The sequence below is a fragment of the Notolabrus celidotus genome, chromosome 17 (assembly GCF_009762535.1).
Source record: "Notolabrus celidotus isolate fNotCel1 chromosome 17, fNotCel1.pri, whole genome shotgun sequence".
NCBI classification, from domain to species: domain Eukaryota; kingdom Metazoa; phylum Chordata; class Actinopteri; order Labriformes; family Labridae; genus Notolabrus; species Notolabrus celidotus.
Genome location: NC_048288.1, coordinates 25,818,583 through 25,838,388, shown reverse-complemented (window position 1 = coordinate 25,838,388; position 19,806 = coordinate 25,818,583). Strand labels below are relative to the sequence as shown.

Genomic DNA, 19,806 nt, shown 5'->3' with positions numbered 1-19,806 from the left:
GATGTGTGTCATCAATTTAGAAAAGTAGAGAAGGGGCTGTGAGAGAAAAAGTGAACACTAACTAGAAAGTCACGGAATAGGCAGTCAGTGGTTCCATTGTAAATTGTGACCGTTATGGAGAATTAAACAGACAACGCTGCAATAAAAGCAAGCTGCAACCTCTTGGTGTGAGAATTGAAGCCAAGGCGGAAGTGCTAAAATCTGCAGTTCCTCGAGTGTCCACTTGAGACTGGCTCCAGAAGTACTGGAAACCACACACACTCCCATTCAAAAAAAAGCCGATCTTTACAGCAGAAATAAACATGTTTACAGTCTGGTACAAAAAATAGGTGTAGTCTGAATAGCGCATTTCTTGATCGGCACACACTGTACGGGGGGTGAATTTTTTCATAACGCAGAAGTTATGAAAATATTTAGATCATCAGTTTTCCATTATGAGAGGCACAGCTGACTTGACAGGCAGGAACACTGTAGCTATTAACAAGGAGGCTCAAAGCCCGCCTCTTTATTTCACAGAAGTTAGGTTGAGTTCAACATTTCCAATATGGCTCCCGCCGACGATGGGTGATATCATAGATACTGCGTCCATTATCTATACAGTCCATGAATGCAACTTGTATGAGGCAAAATGAAAGAAGACAAGCTGTTTGTCCTCTAACATCACTTCAGGTCAATGTCCATGTCATGACAACTAAATGAAATGTTTTAAAAATGTAGTGAAACTCAAGTAAATTTCTGTAAAAGAGCAATTTGATACGGTGCATATTCATGGCAATGCTAGCCAAATGTGCAAAGAATAATCTACATGGTGCAAATGGAACATACTAAAATAAGTTTGCTCAAGTAAGTCACAACATAAGACAGGGAATAGGGTGATTGGTCAACTTTGCAGAAAGGTAACATTAAACATAGTTTCCATTCCCATATCTTTTTCGTCTTGCACTGCCTAAAGAAAAGCAGGTTGAAATGCATTTAAGTATAATGAAATAATGAGAGCATCACCACACAGGGGAAGTTTCAGTCATATGATCAATGCCAGTGTGACTAATACAAAATCTTCTAAACCAAAAATAAGCCTCTTTAGTCAACTTTTGAGTCACTCCAATTCCCAAGAAATTCAGGGTGAACATACAACATTACTATTGCTAAAAAAACACAATTTTCAGTGGTGTGTAGTTGCTCTTTTTACTCTGATGTCCTTTTAAGGAGTATTGTTATTGCACAGGGAGGGGATTTTTGCAGTGATCAATGGATTCTTCCTAGAAGCCAAAGCCAAACAATCAGCCAACACATCTCAACATCGTGTTCACCCGAGGCTTCCCCGCTAATTACCTTAGACATTGATTCTCACCCCGAGCATCCCTCTGCAAAGTGTGAGGAAGAGGTGGAAAGAAAAAAGGAGCTAACAAAGGTGTCAACAGGAGCATGCAACCAGAAAATGATTGTTGTTCAGTTGAACTCATTTGCATTTCAATGCAAGCTCAAGGCTGAACAATACTCATCAGTTCCTATCTGCTGTTAACTGTCTTTGATACGCACACGGAAAAAAAAGATTCAATTCAAGGTGAAAGAAATCACTGAGGGGTCCTGAAACAGATTAACTGATGCCTCCATCTGGCTTCTGGCGACAGTCTGCCATGATCTTCTCTTTTCTGTGATGAAGGAAAGAGAATCCATTTCTCACTCTCAGAATGAGAAATCAATGACCCTGAGATGGGTCTGTGTGAAATGAGATATGAGCGTCGTCTCGTGGGACTCGGCGGGGTCTCAGATTGACAGCTGACTGACAGGGGTTAACTGCCAGGGAAAGGCCGAGTGGCTCGGAGGTGTAAAACCGACCCTCTCAAACTCGCACTTCAAATATAAGGTGGAACTAAAGGTTAAAACGTTACATGTTGACAACACGGTTGATAGATGTTGATCGGCTGTCGCTGGATTCCCAAGATATTCCAGTGATTTGCTGTTCGTCATACTAGGAACCCTTTAATGCTACATCTGTAACGTGTAGTATATAATATCAAAGCACTGCCAGATTTCATACTTAAATTGGATTATCAACAGATCCCTCATTAGAGGAAAGATTTATCAATTTATCCTAGCTTAACTGATGACAAGTTGATTTGATCACCACATCTAGCTAATATTAGCATCACGAGTCTGCTGAAAATGGCGAGAAATGTCTCTAAACATTGCTTTTTACGTGACAGTAGACTGAGGCTGTATCACAATTAGCTACACAGAAGTATACAGGGTTTGGGCTGTTTTTCAAAAGCACCTATTGTTAACTCCTTTTTATCTGAAAACCATTTAGATCTCAACGACTACAGAAAAACCATGCTACTCAGAGTAGTGCCTTAGCCGTGCGCTGACAAGTTTACAGTTGTGAGTATTAAATTGGGGAAGCCATGGACCTCCAAGGTCAACAGCTCTAACTTGATAAACACTGGAAAAAATGCCCAACCAAAAACAAGAAAAACTTATTTCAAGGTATTTTTACGTTAAAATAAGCAAAAAAAATATCTGCCATAGAACAGGTTAAAAAAAATCTTGGTAAGACTTCTTAAAATAAGACATAATATTTAGAAAACTATGATCTTAAAATTAGCAGGGAAAACTTATTTTAAGCAATATTTTACCAGTATTTTAAAGCTTAGTGTCTCAGAATAAACTAGAAATGCTAACAATTAATATTTTTTCACTCCCAAAAAGATTTAAGCACTAATAAATTTCATGTCAACATCTTCATTTGAGATATATTCACCTTAATTTGAGTTGTATTATAGCGGCACTTCTCTAGGTTTAAGACCTTCTTGTACTTGAAGTAAGATTACAAAGTGTAATTTGAGCATTTTGAGATATAATGTCTTCTCATATTGAGCTGGGTACACTAATATTCAGTCATGTTGTTTTTTAGGATAAGCCAGCTATGCTCAAAAGTAGGTGTTTCATTGTGTGCATGTAGTTTGAGGATGTATATTTTTATCTGGTTTAGAAGAAACAGTGTCTGAAAACTGTAACCCACCATTAAAAAAAAACACATTTTCTTTATTTCTTTCTTTTATCAATGAGGCTGTTTTCTGATAGATTCTCCAATAAAATGCATTTACTTAAATCAAGTAAAGTGTTCGTCTTAAATCAAGATTATCCATCTTCTACAAATAAGATCTCAGCTTGAAAAATGTCTGAAAAGTAAAATAAACCTTGTTTCTTTTAAATTACAACTCAAAACCAGATCATTTCAAAAAAATTTGGCTTAACAAGATATTTAAGATGTCTTAAAACAAGTCCCTCTATCATGCTCAAATTTTACTTGTTAAGTAAATGTATCTTAAATCAAGTGGGACTAAAAATGACACAATTTCACTTGGTAAGATTTTGAGTTTTTGTAGTGAATTTTACAGGATGTAAAGAAGAACACTGGGTTTCCTGAGTGTAAACCTCCACTACAGATAAGGAAGGAACAGCTAATGTTAGCTTGATCTCAAGAACCAGCACCAACAGCAGACTCACAAAAGCGGTGAGATTTTGCTGGACGAGGAAGCTATGAATAATATGTATATAAGGCCTATTGTGACCAGAACAAACCATATGTGTGCCCTGAGTGTATTACCACCTAGTTAGCCTACAACTGTGAGTAGTAAGCTAGTTAGTGTAGTGGTGTGTTAACAATGCAGTCTACGTGGGTATAAAACACTTTGACTTATGTATTGAGGTTTATGAGAGGGCCAGTTAAAAACGCCTGACCCCATAGCCTTTATTCACAGTTTAACACACCTGCTATGACTGATTTGATCACAAACACTTCAAATTTGAGGTACTAAATTAGTGTTTAACACCAGTTTTAATCCAGCTCCTGTCTTTAAGGGCTTGATCATTTGAACATTAAACACACAGCAGTCTAGCTTTACACTTAATGTGATTTACAACCCCCATATGGTTAAACTATAATCCAGACAGATAACCCCTTTAGCAATAAGCATCTTTATATTTTTATAGCCTTGTTTTCATGTATCATATAGTTTTATATCGAATCAAATGGCAGAATTCACACTGCTCAGGTTACATAGTAACTTTGGTATGACTCACTATGAATACTTGCATTGTCGAGCAGGTCAATGGGTCAACTTTGCCATTTATTAACTCTGAGTTGAATCAAAGTGTGTGATCTTTTTTCCTGTTAACTGATACCATTTTACTGATGGAACTATTTCCTTAAGCCCATTAGACAGTACATGTTTCCTCCTTTATCATTTACAGCTTCTTGGACTCGTGTAATTTCCAGTAACATCAAATACTTTCCCTGTTGTTTACTATAAAGGGCGGCTTTATTGCATTCAGACTTAAAAAAGGCGTGGAGAAGGAGTGTTCTAATCTAAGTAGCCTTTAAGAATCCACTTCCTCCAAATCTGTGCAATCTATCCTGATTGTCTCAGGATGGGCTGCAAACGCACAGACTGCCTTTCAAGGCCTCTATCAGGCCTCTTTGAAAAATTTGGATCACTTGTTGGCTCTTATCCTTTGTACTTTTTTGTAATTCCTCTCATGCTGACGGCAGCACTCGGGGGAGGCTTCAGTTTTCTCAAAGACAGGGAGGACAATGATCTTGAGCGGCAGTACACACCAAGGAAAGGACCCTCAAAGGTTACAAGAGCTTTTGCGAAGGAAAACTTCCCCTTCAATGATTCAATGTTTTCAGAAGACAGGTTGTATGACCAGGGCAACTTTGCATCCTTCATAGCTCTAGCAACTAATGAAGCAAATATACTAGACAATGGAACCTTTGAGGACGTTGCCAGACTCAACAGTGAGATCCTGGACATCACTGTGCTCAATGGGACAGTGGGATTCAAAGAGTTGTGTGCGAAAGCAAACGGCGAATGTGTCTCAAACAGTTTTCTAGAACATTTTCACACCAAAGGTCCAACCGGCATCGGTTACCCTTTCCATTCATCCTCCTCGGGTCCAGTGTTTCTTGGCTCTGTGTTGGGTGGAGTTGTGACGGATGTAAAGGGTTTAGTCATAAGCGCTCAGGCCGTAAAACTCGTCTACTACTTAGAAGATAAGGAGAGCACAGCTGATGCCACGAAATTATGGCTGAGGGGATTTAAAAACCTCTTATCAGATTGGAAGGGCGGCAAACACGTTGAGGTACGTATCACCTTACTACTAATACTGTTTTTCTTTCATTGGTATTTGTGAAACATAGACTCTAAACTCTGGAGACTTAGATCTATATCCTTTGCCTCAAACCCATGTAACAGAATATTTACCATATGAGTAAGCTACAGTGAGTCAGAATAAGGGCTCTTCTGCAATCAGTGGTCCACACTTGACCATGTTGATGGCCTTTAAAGGGTATAGGGAAGGTTTTTATGTGCCTGTAATGAACTGAGCAATCCTGACACAGTGTGGAAACGAAATGTGGACAGAAGCTTTCGGAGGAAAGGGGAATATTAAAGGGGAAGGACTTGCTGGCACTGAGTGGGAAATTAGTTCCTCATTGTGTAAAAATTACTTGAAAGTGCAGTGGATTTTTTTTAACCCTCCTGTTATGTTGCACGTCAAACTGACCCTTTTTATAGTCTATTTTAGGCAATACATGCCTTCCAAACCAGCTAAATGCAGCATAAAAATCAACATCACTTCATAAGGAAAAGAAAAATCTAAATGTAGAATAAAATGAACAAAAATCTGTCATGTAAACATATTGTATTTATATTTAGGGCTTTCCAATGTACATTAAAAAATGTTTTAACATTAATTTTAATAAAAACGAGTGAGGTATCCTCATTGAACCATGATCTGTGAGGATTAAAGAACACCAATGGACTAAATCTTGATTCAAATGGTTAGTAATGGAGTTAAAAATTACATTAAATGATATCTGATTTGGATTTTTTTGGGGTTCTTGGATAATTGAATATGCACCGGCTGTTCCAGAGAAACGAACACAACAGGAGGGTTAAACCAACTGTTTTTAAGGTTTATCTATTTATGATGATGGCAGAGCTTTATTCAAACATTTGAATATTTTTAAGTATTAATTGAGGACACCAACAGTAAAAGAACAAGCAGGAGTATAATAGCATAAATGATAAAAATAGTAATATAGTGTCTCTGATTTGACTGGCTTTACTAGGTCAAAGACAACACCGTAAAAAGTCCACTATCTTCTTTAATGTATGGTGTTCATCCTCTGCATCCACATGTAAAACCTACAGAGAACTGTCAGCATTTTAGAAACTCTGAAATCATAAGTACAAAATTCCACTAATAAAGTTTTTCATCATTATTTTTTTATCTTGATTTATTCTGACAATTCTCTGTAAATGTAATCTCAGTAATATTTATTCTAAAAATCAATCAATCAACCTATTTATGTAGCGCCAAATCACAACAAACGTTATCTCAAGACGCTTTACAAACAGAGCAGGACTAGACGGTACTCTATGTTAAATTATTAACAAAGAACCAACATCAAGACCAGATAAGATCCAGTCCAGTCTTACAAACAGGACTCAGTCTGATCTCATCTTAATCCACCATGAGCAGAACACTCTGCAGTTTTTAGCAAGCTACAGTGGCAAGGACAAACCTCCTTTAACAGGCAGAAACCTCCAGCAGGACCAGACTCATGTTAGACACACATCTGCTGAGACCGAGTTGGGGTTGGAAAGAGGGATAGGGGAGAATAAGAGAGAGAGAGAGAGAGAGAGAGAGAGAGAGAGAGAGAGAGAGAGAGAGAGAGATAGATGATAGTGAGGAGACAGATAGTAGTAGTTGTTGCCGCTGGAGTCTGCCACGTCCACAGCAGCACGCCATATACGGCAGACTAGAAATCCAGGATGAGCTCATTCAGTGAAATCACACGCCACATGTACAGCAGCTCTGCCTTAGATGAGGGGAGCCCAGGTCTGACCGACCTTCCACTTGCTGGAGCATGTCATCCCCATTCCCCTCTTTCCTGTTGCCTCTCCAACCCACTATGAAAAAGAATCACAGCTACGGGTCGTCTGTGTGTGCTTGTAGAGCACTCGTGTCACGAAATCTCTGTATTACCAGAAGCAACACAGAGGACACGACCTTGCTGTCTCACTGCCAGTACACAAGGTTTAGATTAGAGAAAGCAATCAGGTAATTATGTACCACAGAGTAAGGTAAATAAAACATGAAGAACAGCTCCTTAATTAAACACATTAACACCATAAAGATATCAATAGCTATAAAAGTAAAGGAAGAGGTGCTTTGTCTCATAACTGATGATACTGCTGACCTGAGATATTAAGAAAAGCATTAGCCTAAAATATTAACTGTAAATGTGCATTTAAAAACATATATTTCTAAATACATTAGTCACAGCCCGTGTGCCCCCGCTCTGTCTTTACACTTCTTTTTGAGATAACACGGTTGGCAAGGTTGCAGAAGCACGGCTTTGTCCTGAAATCCAAGCTTTGCCATCACACAGCTTTCACTGCTGTCGTGACATCTTTGTGTCAACATTTCTGCCTGACTGCAGTGCTCACGTTGGCTTCGTTCTGCTCTACTCTCTCTGTCGTAGGTGTCTTACTACACCTCCAAATCCAAGCAGGAGGAGATTGACAGTCACACCACAGATGGCGTCCCTTTATTCCTCATCACTTATGCCTTTGCTATCACCTTCTCCGTGATATCCTGCCTGAGGTAAGAAGTGATCAGTGACTGTCAGACACTGAGTGATTTTCCTGAGCGCACGCCAAGTACGGGACGCGCGCGGAGCTGTCGTTTATCAAAGTGACAGATACAGGAACAACACTGGCAGGTTACATGAAGTTATCAAAACAATTTTAGCGTTACTAGAGCCAAAGCAGCACCAAGGCAATTTTAAATAATCTTATTTTCTTAAAAAATACAGCTCTTAGTGGATATTTTTGACAAAAATTACAAGCCTGAAGCTCATTTTTAGTTTCTGTGAGGTGTGATTAATAGAAGGCTTTTTTTGTGTGTGTTTATTTGGTCAAGTAGAGGAAAAGTTATTCATATAAACATCTTAAACTACAGAATAAAATATGGAGTTGAACAATAACTAACCAGGAACTTATTTTTATGACAACATTAAACTCAATTAGTGGAATTTCTTTGATTTAGACTCTCTCAATGGTATCACACAGACCTTGTTTGTAATGCTGTAAATTCAGTTTTTGATTGTAGGCGTCAAGACAAAAGAAGAAATTGCGCTCCTTACAAATGTGTAAGAAAACAAAGTATTCTCAATGCCAGAGCTTGTACGGTGAGCAGTCAACGTTTACTTATAAGATAAGATAGGATAAGAGAGTCCTTTACTCGTCCCACAATGGGGAAATTCGAGTGTCACAGTAACAAAGTAGACAGTGCAAAAAAATAATATATATATAAAGCAAACAAGAGCCTATAAAGTAACAATTATTAAAGTTATTTAGCAATTAAAATTAAAATTAAAATTAAAGAGGAAAAAATAAGCATATCTTACACACACACACACACATATATATATATATATATATATGATTAGTTATTGAGTCTAACCACTGCAGGAAGAAAAGACCTAATAATTATTTGCAACTAATAAATAATGTAGGGTTGGCTATGCTGAATTAAAGCCTGATTTATACTTCTGCATCGAGTTAATCAAATATCCTCTGCACGTAGGTCCCAGTACCTACCCAGAGGCCTACGCACATAGCGGACGCACACCCCCTCCAAATTGTAACTACTTGTTGAATCAACGTGGATCACAAGCCCTGTGATTGGTCCGCTCTGCAGCATTGTATTTCCTGCAATACCAGCACTTCAGGGATTGCCGCACATCAGCCGTAGATCACCCCTGCATCTTATCTCCTGCAGTGTCTCCCTGTAATCATGTCTGTATGATAAACAGCAACATGTATTTGCTGTAAATTAACATAATACCTTTGGAATCGCTGTGAAAAAGTAAACTGAAAACGTATTGGGGCCGGAAACAGCCGTCCCTACTATCATAGAGACCACACTGCCCGGCGGAGTATCGCGATGCGACCAAAACAGATCAACGCACCAGTATGTAGTGCCAGCGTCGACCGCTGCTGTGTAGGATTGATGCAGAAGTATAAACCAGCCTTAAGCCCTTGAATTGTAGCATACATTTTTCCCACTTATAAAATACTAAGGTTTGGGGGCACTGGTGGCCAAGTGGTCTAAGCGCCCCACATACAGAGGCTATAGCCCTCGTCGCAGAGGTCGCAGGTTTGATTCCAGCCTCAACCATTTACTGCATGTCCTCCCCTGCTCTCTACTCCCCACATTTCCTGTCCCTCTTCAGCTTTCCTATCCATAAAGGCAAAATTGCCTAAAAAATACTAAAAAAAAAAAACCCAAAAAACCCAGTAAGGTTTCCCCAGGTTGGCTTAATCTACTGAGAACAGATTCTTTGTTTTGGTTTGAAGCAGACACTTACATTTATGGAAAGTTAAATGACTCTTGTGTTAGTGTTTATTACATCTCCTCTCCCCTGTCCCACCTTGTACCTGCTAATAGAGGAGTGGTTGTGCCATCCATCTTTCTATACAGAATATGGACAAAACATATATTTTGTACTTCTAAAAATTTGGAAAACACCTCTAAAATGTTGCCATAAATGATGTGTGAATCCAAAAGTAAAACTATTCAAGATTAAATCAGAGATAATCCTCTTTGCTCACAGTATATCTTTTAACTTATTAGTTACATAATTTGAATAACGACTCTTGTTTTTATCTCCTTTACAGATTGGACAATGTGAGGAACAAGGTGTGGGTGGCTGTCTTTGGCGTCTTCTCCTCTGGTCTGGCGATTATGTCCTCTTTTGGCTTGCTGCTTTACATTGGAGTGCCGTTTGTTATTACAGTTGCAAATTCTCCTTTCCTGATCCTTGGTGAGAAAAAGAACCTTTTGTTCCTGTGCTGAAGATTTTAAAATGTTGAAGTAATAAACTGCATTGATATAAAAAAGTGTGTGTTTTAACTGCAGTGGATGATTTGACATAGCCTGCGTTCATTTTCAGGAATTGGACTCAACAACATGTTCATACTGGTGTCTGACTGGCAGCACACCAAAGTGAAAGACTCAGTGCCTCATCGGATGGCTCACTCTTACAAAGAAGCCGTCATGTCCATCACCATCACCGCCTTGACTGACCTGGTCAAGTTCTCCATTGGCGTCACGTCCGACTTCCCGGCGGTGCAGTCGTTCTGCGTGTACACCAGCGTCTCCATCGTGTTCTGCTACTTCTACACGATCACCTTCTTCGGCTCCTTCATGGCTCTGAACGGGAGGCGAGAAGCCGACAACCGGCACTGGCTGACCTGCAGGAGAATACCCACAGACAAACTCGATCATCACTCTAATACATACAACATCTGCTGTGTGGGAGGCGGCTATGATCACAACACTGGAGCAGAGAAAAAACAGCCAGCCAGTAATTTCTTTAAGGATTACTATGGCCCGTTTTTGATCAAACCCTGGGTCAAGGGAGCTGTAATCTTTCTCTTTGTAGTATATTTATCTGCTAGTATTTATGGCTGTTTCCATGTACAACAGGGGATTGAGCTCTATGATCTGGCAGCCGATAACTCCCACGTTACGACATTTAACAGGAAGGATAGGGAGTATTTTTCTGCTTATGGTCCAACTGTGATGGTTATTGTGAGTGAGGAATTCCCGTATTGGGATGAAGCCAAGACGCAGCAACTTCAGGGGTGCATAGAAGACTTTAAAGAGCTCCAGTTTGTAGATAAAGAGATCTTTAAATCCTGGCTTGGCTCGTATTACCAATATGGAGATGAGTCACATTTAAATCTAAATGAAAGAGATGTTTTTCTCAAAAGTCTATCCAAATTCTTTGATTCATACCCGTTCTTCAAGCAGGATGTGAACCTCACTGGAGATGCCATCTATGCATCTCGCTTCTTCATTCAGACTGTTAATATTTCTGATGGCAGCAAGGAAATTCAAATGCTTCATGGTCTAACAGCCACTGCAGAAAAATGCGACGCAGCATCTTTATTAGTCTATAATCAGAAATTCATCTTCTACGATCAGTATGATGTAGTAGTCTACAGCACTATTAAAAACGTGGCAGTGATCACAGCTGTGATGCTGGTGGTCTCTCTCCTGCTGATACCAAACCCCATATGCTCATTGTGGGTGGCTGTTTCCATTGGCTCAGTGACAGCGGGGGTCACTGGTTTCATGTGGCTGTGGGACGTCAGGCTAGATTCTATATCCATGATCATATTCACCGTCTGCATTGGCTTCACTGTCGATTTCTCCGCTCATGTGTCCTATGCTTTTGTTTCTAGTAAGAAATCCACTAACGATGAAAAAGCTGTGGAGGCCATCTCTAATCTGGGTTACCCCATACTTCAAGGGGCTGTCTCTACAGTTTTAGGGGTGTCTGTGTTGGCGACGTCTGAATTCAACACATTCAGGACATTCTTTAAAATCTTCTTTTTGGTCATGTTTCTCGGGATGCTGCACGGCCTCATTTTCATTCCAGTGATTCTCACGCTATTTACAAGACGACCACATAAAAAGGAAAAGAAAGAACTAATTTACACAATCAGTAAACATTGACCTCTGGTATGATTTAGGTCATTTTAGAGAGCTAGTGAAGTTTAGTCTGTAAATTCACGTATTCCAAAACAAAACCAATCTCTCTGATCTGAAACAGGTTTTTGCAAAACTATTTATTTGAAAGCGTGTTTAAGTTATGGAGTACTTTTGTAAGATGTTACTTTTGATATTCATTTATTCCTCTGTTTCCTAATCTATGAGTTTAATATGAATGTTCAGTGATTTTCAAAAACAAATATTGTATAAATTACAATCGTAGAAAACGACACTGCTGGTCTCAATGTCAAAATTTTCACTGTGTGCTTTATAAATCATATCATCACATGACAATAAAGACTTCTATTTAATATACTTCTGTGTATTCTGTGTGCTGTCTATTTGCAGTAACGCACTTTCTAAGAGGTTGAGATGCAAAAACAGCTTTTTAAATTCAATTACCGAAGTAATGGATGTGTTCATGTACAATATTATACACATACAAAGGCTGTTACAGTATCAGGTTTGACCTCATGATTATCGTGGCCCAAAAAAATTATGCTAACAATATTATCGTGACATGTTTTTGAAATTTAGAAATTACAACAACTATCAGTCAAATTAAGGAAAGGAAAGGCAAGACAAGGGTGGAGGGACATGTTACTTCATAAACATTACTTATAACTAGGGTTGCAAAACAGTTGAATATCTATGCTATTCCTCAATCACATGCACATAGCACACTGCTTACTGCAGGGCTATTGAGACCACGCCCCCTACATGCACTGTGCATTCCTCCATCACATGCACAGATGATTTCTAGAATCCTGCAGAGGCTAGGCTTGAGAAACTTGAGGGAAGATGCTTTTTTATTTGCATGTTGAATGGGACTTATTTGGACTTTTTTTTGGAGGGAGAGGGGCTCTGTGCATTTCACATTTTGAATGGGACTTTGTTGGGATTGCATTTTTGTTCATTTTTGAATGGGTTGGGTGGGGGGGATAAGTAATATTTAACTCAACATTCATGTTTTTCTTCTTCAATGAAAGAATTGATTGTTTAATAAAATATTTAACACTTGATAAAGTTCTGCTTACAAATAAATCTGTTTTAATTGTATTATTTTGAATGGATGTCTGCTTATAACAAAATAAATATGTGCTTGGTTATGATACCTTTCCATTAAATTACCCTCAATTCCCAGTTAATTCCCATTAATTTTCATAATTCCCATGAAAAGTTTCCAATTTGGAATATTTCCAAAATTTTCCAGCTTAACTTCCCATGGAAATTTACCGGACATTTTTCAACCCTTTGCAACCCTAATTATAACTGCATTTAATTGAATTACAAGTCATCATTTTAAAGTGCCTTACTAGACATTTTTTTGAATTGGTGCTACATAATAATGGATTGATTGATCATTAATTTCTAATGGCGTCACAAGTTGATGTTTAGTTTAGTTTTTTCTTTGTGTTTCATGCGTTGGTTCCTCTCTGTGTTTATTCTGTTATAAGTTATCCTTTGTCCTCCTTGTGTTTAGTGATCATGTCTTCTTGTTGTAGTCCTTTTTGTGTGTTTCTTGTGTTACTTAGTTTAGCCTTGTTTCCCATTTTATTTTGTAGTATGTGATCCCTGTGTTTCCACGTTAGTTTTACTTCCTGCCCTTATGTTTCCCTCCTTTTTTGATTACCCTCATTAGTTCCACTCCTGTATTAATTACTCAGTGTATTTAGTTTCTCTGTTTCTCTTGTCCTGTGTTGGATCTTTGTATGTCTTTCCTGTGTTCTGTGTGTGTCAGTCTTCCTTGTGTTCCCTGTGTTCGACTTGTTGGCTTCGGTTTGTTGGAAATTTCAGTAGTTTTGTTTTTACCTTTTGTTCTTTTGTTTATTATAAAATCTGCACTTCAGTTTCCCCCCAATGTGACAAAAGGTGTCTAAAGTAATGTTTTATCCGTGTCTCCAGCCCTGTGACAGACACTTCTAGCTAAATGAAAATCTTCTTATGTGTGTGACTCTGCGTTACCTGTTGTCCACCAACACTGGTCTGTTATTTCAAGTGCACAAAACTCCAAAACTGGTAGGGAAACTTATTTTGGATGCGATATACTCCCTCGCATTTATCTGTCATCTCCTCCAACATGGTTTGTGCTGCAGTGGAAGCCACGCACTGCAGTAAAGGCTAAGCTAGCAAGCTGGAAACAGAGTCTACTTTCCCTCAGTTTTACGGTGGGTGGCAACCAGCGAAAATAACCACACTGCCCACCACCATGAACCAACTGGTTACAAGGTATTACTGTATGCTTGAACCTTACAGCTCAGAAACTCCCTCATAAAAACGCCAAATTTGTCATATGATGTATAATACAATCAGACTCTCCAGATTTTACAGTAACTTGACATGCTTTTTAAAATATCCCATAGTACTTTATTGCATCTGATGATGCTGCACCAGTTTCTCAAATCTGGGATGAAATTTGGATGACTTAACAATATCTCCAGCTTGGAGCACATTAACATTAAGAAACCATTGTTCATGCAGATGGTTCACACTTCCAAAGAAGGTGTTATCTCTCTCTAGACTGAAAAATTGGTTGAATTTGCTTCGCTGCAAAAATGTTGGTAGCAGCAACATCCAAATGTTTGCAAAGATCCTGTCCAAGGCATGTGCAAGGTCATCTTATTCACATTGATGGTAAGATAAAGATAGAGATCTTCCCATCAAATAAACCTTGATTAAAAGGATGAGTCAGGAAAGTACAGACAGATCATTTCAGGATGAGTTGGAAGTCATGCTGACCTCTTTCAAAATGAATAAACCAAGATGCTTCAGATTAGCCGAACATTGCCAGACCAGTTCAATTCAAATGAAGTTTAGTTTTGAATCTTTCCATTTTCATTTTAGAAGGAGCATTATCAACAGACGCAGACCAAAAGGCCTCTGAATGCTACAGCCAGCAAAATGTGTGATGTAACAGAGAACTGCAAGGCTAGGTAGCCAGCTCCAACATCTGATTTATGTAGTTTTGAGTTCCTAATACCACAGAAATGTTTGAGATATAAGAATGAGAAGCTAAAACGTACCACTTGTATGTACATTCCAACACCTTTCCTGATTGGTAGTGCAGGCAAGGAGGTAGGAGCCTAACACTGATTGTCACTGGCAGACTGGTGTGATCTAAACACACAGCTCTACTCTTGAATGGCCGTGGATGTGAAATGAAAATGATCAAATCAAAACTATTACCTCTTTTTTCTGAGCAGTGTTGGCAGGTGCTGGTTTTAATGTCTCCATCTGTTTGTTTGCAGAACAGGGTAAGTGGGCAGCCTGGGAACCAGCTAGAGTAGGTTGGTCAAAAAATTCTATGAGGTCTTCAGGTCCTGACTCCCACCATTCCCGGTGGCCCGTTCAACACGCAGGTCGACTCTCAGCTCAGTCACACTCCGTCACGCCTGTCTTCCTCGCCCCCCTTTCAGGACTAGACAACTCCAGCGCAACACAGCATGACGTGACATGCCCCTGCAGCCAGCATGGAGAGAAAGATAGTGACCCTAGAATGAGAAAGATTGGTGATGGAGTAAAGAAATAGATCTTTCAGTGAAGACCAACAGATGCCTCAACTATAAATTAGGTTTATTTGTTAAAAACGTGTTTATGGCATCGCTGAATCAGATCACAATCACAACAGGTTTATAAAAATGGTTGTCCAGTTTTTTGAAACTTAGAGAAAGCACACGTGTAAAAAAGAACATGTTTTGGTGGTGTGTTATGGTCGCTTTGACACTTGATATTACTGTACGAACAACCAGAAGTATGAGGACTCCAAAACAAGGTAACAGTCATCTGAACCTGCCTGTTCATGTGGTTTTTGCAAATCAAACCCCAAAACACAAGACATAATTAGTTCCTTTAGCAGTTTGGGGTTCTGACTAGTTTTATAAATGTGTGGCTTACAGTTTGTTCAGCAATTAAACAGAGAAACATCAACAATCTGGCAGGAAATCTGGTCCATTTCAAGCTAAAACATCAATAATGTTAGTGGCAAGTTACCAATAGCAAGGCACTAGCTGAATGCTAGGCTATATATTTATTGTGGTTGTACACAATAAGAAAGGAAATGCTAAAATATCCAGTAAATAATATGTAAGCTTGAAGAAATGGTGAGTAACTGTTTTGCTGGTTAAAAGAAGGTTAGCTAATGGCTCACTGCTTGATGACTTGTTTTCCATCAAGATGTGGTGAAATGATAATTATTGTTAGGTACTGTATGTTCAATGAATAGACTGTAAAAATAATGCATGTAGTATCCGTGACGTCACCCATGTGGTTCTGAAGCGCTGTTTTGAAGCCATATTGGAAATGCTGAAGTCAACTTAACGTCTGTCGAGCTAGTGTGACGTAAAGAGGCGGGCTTTGAGCCTCCTAGCAAACAGCTACAGTGTTCCCGTCTGTCAATCAAATCAGCTGTGTCTCTAATAATGGAAAACATGTCATTTCAATATCTTAATATATATATATATCTTTAATATCAATTGCTGCGTTATGAAAAAATGCACCCCATACAGTGCGTTGAGAAATTAGCTATCCAGACTACACTCGTTTTTTGTATTTCTGCTGTAAAGATTAGCTTTTTTGAATTGGTGTGTTTGTGGTTTCCAGTACTTCCGGAGCCAGCCTCAAGCGGACAAGTGATGAACTGCAGTTTTTAACACTTCCACATTGGCTTCAATGCAATTTACAATCTGGGAAACAGAAGCATGAGATTAAAAGAGCATTAGCTTCCCCCCGCTTAGAATCACTTCAGAGGAAAATTAAAGATATGGTGAGAGATTTTTCTTCTGCTATCTTGAGAGAGCCTGATTTTTGCTTACTCATTAAAGTAATATTCTCAAGATTAATTCTCAATATTCATTATTTATCATTTATGTTTACATATGTTTTTAAAATCATTTGCACTTTGCCTTATTCGCGTCTGTGGAGTCTGCTATGTAAACTGGAGTCAGACCTACCTATTTAGCCAATGAAGCTGATTCTAACTATGACAGATTTTCTAAAGTTTATTACAGCTTTTAAAAAATTGATTTAATTAAAGCTTTAACAGCAGAAAAAAACGAGTCCTGGAAGCTAAAGTGAGAAAAAAATCACTCCCCATTGATTTTAATTAGACGTTAATTTTGATAAATCAGCCTTTAAATCGCTCTATCGGTTTCAGTCATGAACAGCCTGTTTACTGCTTCATCGGGTTTCAGCACCGGACAGCGACCAAGCCCTGCGCCCTTGATTGACAGAGTGCGCAGCCATACGCGGATCAATGGCGCCTCTGGAGCCCCCTATGAGATGATGAAGAATACGGGCTTTAAGAACACACGGCTCCCGATGCATCTCCGGCTTCTGCAGGCCTACTTAATGCTTGTTGTGGTCGGAAGAGGGCGGAGTGCGTTTGTCATCCAAGTGAGAGGCTCCCCTGACTGGTGCCTCCTCAAAAATATATAAATATAATAACAACCTGCCCCCTTTTACCCCTCCCTTCCTCCCTTCCTTCCTTCCTCCTCGTTTTGATTCAGTCTATGCAGCCTACGCGCAGGAGGAGAGCGTCCGCCGCACAGTAGAGCCAAGACTGTCTACAGTGAGAGAGAGAGAGAGGTGGAGGAAACAGCTGCAAGCGGATCCTCAACATCAACAAGCTGTATGAGGAATCTGTAAAGAAGAAGAAGAAGAAGAAGAGGAAGAAGAAGAGGGGATTTAGTGAGGACAGAGGGTGTTCCTTATGTTTCCTCCCTCCTCTGCTTTTTGATTCAAAGACTAGAGGCGTGCTTGCAAGACTATATCCTACAAGTGGTGAAGCGATGCTTTAGTGGAGCAGATTTTTTTCCTCGCCCAACGATACTGTAATTCCGAGCAGCAATCCCCCCCAAACATCTGTGGACGCTTTCTGCAGGGAGATGGCTGTTTTCCGGCTGCTGCTGCTGCTGCTGCAAGTGGGATTTGTGATCGGATCAAACCATCAATACGGGGAATGGTCGGCGCATGGGAGAGATATCAGAGCAGGAGAGGAGATGCACGGCGCTCAGACGCACAGTCGGCAGCTGGCGCACCTCAGCGCGCCTCACCATCCACCCGGGGAGACGCAGAAAATAGAGGAGCATCTCCCCAGGGTGGTGACTGCTTTTCTTCACACGGGGGACTCGACCACTTTAAAGCACGCCAACTGCTCGAGGAGATACGAGCTCACCTCTCTGCGGGGAAGGTCACAAGCCACCCCGCATTACTCCATGAGCAGCGTGCTGGATACGGTGCTGCACGCCACAAACTTCCTCAGCATGATCCTGCAAGCCAACAGGTCCAGGTCCAGGGAGCACAGTCTCAGGCGAGACATTGAGTGGTACCACGCTCTGGTGAGGAGCATCCTGGAGGGAGACGCCAAGATCCACAGGGCTGTTGTCACTTTCAACTCGGATTCAGCCACCGTGTCAAGGCCCACTGTGCTTCTCCAAGCCACAAGGGCCGGTGGAGAGATAGTCCTCCGAGACCTCTCCAGCGTGGCCCATCACCATCTGCACAACCGCACAGCAGACACAGAGTGGTACCATGATGTGAAAGACATGAAGAAGCCCAGTTTCCATAAGAAGGTGCTGAGCCAAGATTTCATATCAGTTGACAATTCTCTAAAGAGAGGGGAGAGTTTTATCCCAGACAAGACGCATGTGAAATGGTCTGCACCCTACCTGGAGTGTGAAAATGGGAATTTTGTTCCACGTTGGCTTTTGACCCTATCAGCTGCTTTCTATGGCCGGAAGCCCAACCTGGCTCCTGAATTCAGGTAGGCACACAGATGGTTGAAACTGAGCTGTAATGATGCTATTAATAGAAAAGCTGGTAAACAACAAGCTCAGCAAAACACTTCTAATAAAGACATGTTCATAAAGCACTTCTCACACACCTACTTGTGTTATTAAGATACAAATTTGGGGGATATTCACAGCAACAGAAAGGTGAGTTCAGGTGGATTCAACCAGTGCTTCCATCTACATCTCCAAACTGCATACAATAACCTAGTTGGGGCCTGAGGTGATCATACCTGCCTCTCTTTCCTCCCCAAACATACCGCAGCTTCCCCCGCCTGTTACACAAGGGGGGTTTTCTTCTCTCCTCCAGTCTGACAAGGCGACGGGGCTGCTAAAAATAACCCTGAATGTTACTTGATGTAGCAGCGGTGGAAACCTCTGGCTACAGGCCCTAATTCATTTTTCAAACTCACTCTGCTGCATGCTTTACTACTCAGGAAACGCCGTGTGCCCTTTACTTTCCCTTTCTTAAAGAGGGGGCGGCTGCTAAATCTGCGATGAGTCAGAATCCTCCTGATGAGAGGCAGCCAATTTTTTTTCTTCAAGAAAAATCACAGCAGCATGCATCAGCAGAGTAGGAAATGATGAAACTGTGTCTCATGTTTGGGTATTTTGTACAATCCATGTCCTAAAGCCACCCCTGCTGCAGCCACGTAATGTGATCCTGGTCCTGGTATGCACTGGAATAGTCAAGTGTAAAGGCTCCATATGATCCTGACCGACATCTTCTCAATGAATATTTAATCCAGATCACTAGTTGTGTGTGTTCTGCCTGGGATGAATCTTTAATTGATACACTGGAGTCGCTCACAGGCAGGCACAGATTGCAAATGAGTCAAAACCTGCAGTGATTATACTGTAATGCACTCTCAGCTACCTGGTGTTATCCCAGAGCAGCTCCATTCACTTAGTCTCCATCTCCTACTGAAGCAATGGAATATTAAATTAGCCTGCGCACTCCAGACCTAGACTTACTTTACACCAGAACTCAAGTTTACAGTCCCAGCCAAATTTATAACCAACATCACTTTGCTAAAGGACCTATTAGGTCACCCATCTCCCCCTTCTGTGTCCTATAAGATTGAAGATGTGACATGTGTGGGCGTTGGTATTGTTTTATGTCCCTGGAGAATGACTGAATAGATTGATAGCTGGTAAATTATGCTCACTCATTTTAGTGCCAAGAATTAAGTGAGTATCAATACCACTCATGTGTGAAGGCTAGATTTGCAAACCTCCAAATAGCAACACTTTTATTGGTCAGATTTTTCATCAATGCACCTTAAAGCTGGGGTTGGTAGTCAGATTTAGATACACTTTTTGTTATACTGGTTAAAATAATCTTTATGTCCCGATGGTAATCAATACATAATGTGTTCTT

The 19,806-nt window shown here is 40.2% G+C and overlaps 2 protein-coding genes and 1 long non-coding RNA gene across 4 annotated transcripts in view; 2 read left to right on the top strand and 1 right to left on the bottom strand.

Annotated features, from left to right (window-relative positions):
• Positions 1–4,434: 4,434 nt before the first annotated feature.
• Positions 4,435–11,816, top strand: LOC117828687 (patched domain-containing protein 3-like). Its single transcript, XM_034705893.1, has 4 exons — positions 4,435–5,148; positions 7,559–7,680; positions 9,759–9,904; positions 10,034–11,816. The coding sequence occupies exons 1-4, from the start codon at positions 4,435–4,437 to the stop codon at positions 11,602–11,604; spliced, it is 2,553 nt and encodes an 850-aa protein (XP_034561784.1). The 3' UTR covers positions 11,605–11,816.
• The window catches only part of LOC117828688, a 23,271-nt gene continuing 12,869 nt past the window's right edge, over positions 9,405–19,806 (bottom strand). The window contains exons 2-4 of one of the 2 annotated variants that reach the window (XR_004634478.1): positions 14,827–15,131; positions 10,168–10,334; positions 9,405–9,900 (exon numbers count right to left, since the gene is read on the bottom strand). This is a non-coding gene — a long non-coding RNA (uncharacterized LOC117828688). Of the gene's footprint in view, positions 10,335–14,826; positions 15,132–19,806 lie in introns of both variants that reach the window. The other variant, XR_004634477.1, reaches the window with a different exon arrangement.
• The window catches only part of gpr158a (G protein-coupled receptor 158a), a 96,799-nt gene continuing 94,026 nt past the window's right edge, over positions 17,034–19,806 (top strand). The window contains exon 1 of the mRNA XM_034705892.1: positions 17,034–18,400. Within this exon, the coding sequence (XP_034561783.1) occupies positions 17,523–18,400 (878 nt within the window). The 5' untranslated portion in view covers positions 17,034–17,522. The remainder of the gene's footprint in view (positions 18,401–19,806) is intronic.

Excerpts from the sequence above, each read along its gene's own strand:
- LOC117828687 (XM_034705893.1), top strand. The coding sequence starts at position 4,435 with ATGGGCTGCAAACGCACAGACTGCCTTTCAAGGCCTCTATCAGGCCTC. Across the intron at positions 7,681-9,758 it reads TCCGTGATATCCTGCCTGAG|ATTGGACAATGTGAGGAACA; the intron begins GTAAGAAGTGAT and ends TCTCCTTTACAG. Across the intron at positions 9,905-10,033 it reads TTCTCCTTTCCTGATCCTTG|GAATTGGACTCAACAACATG; the intron begins GTGAGAAAAAGA and ends GTTCATTTTCAG.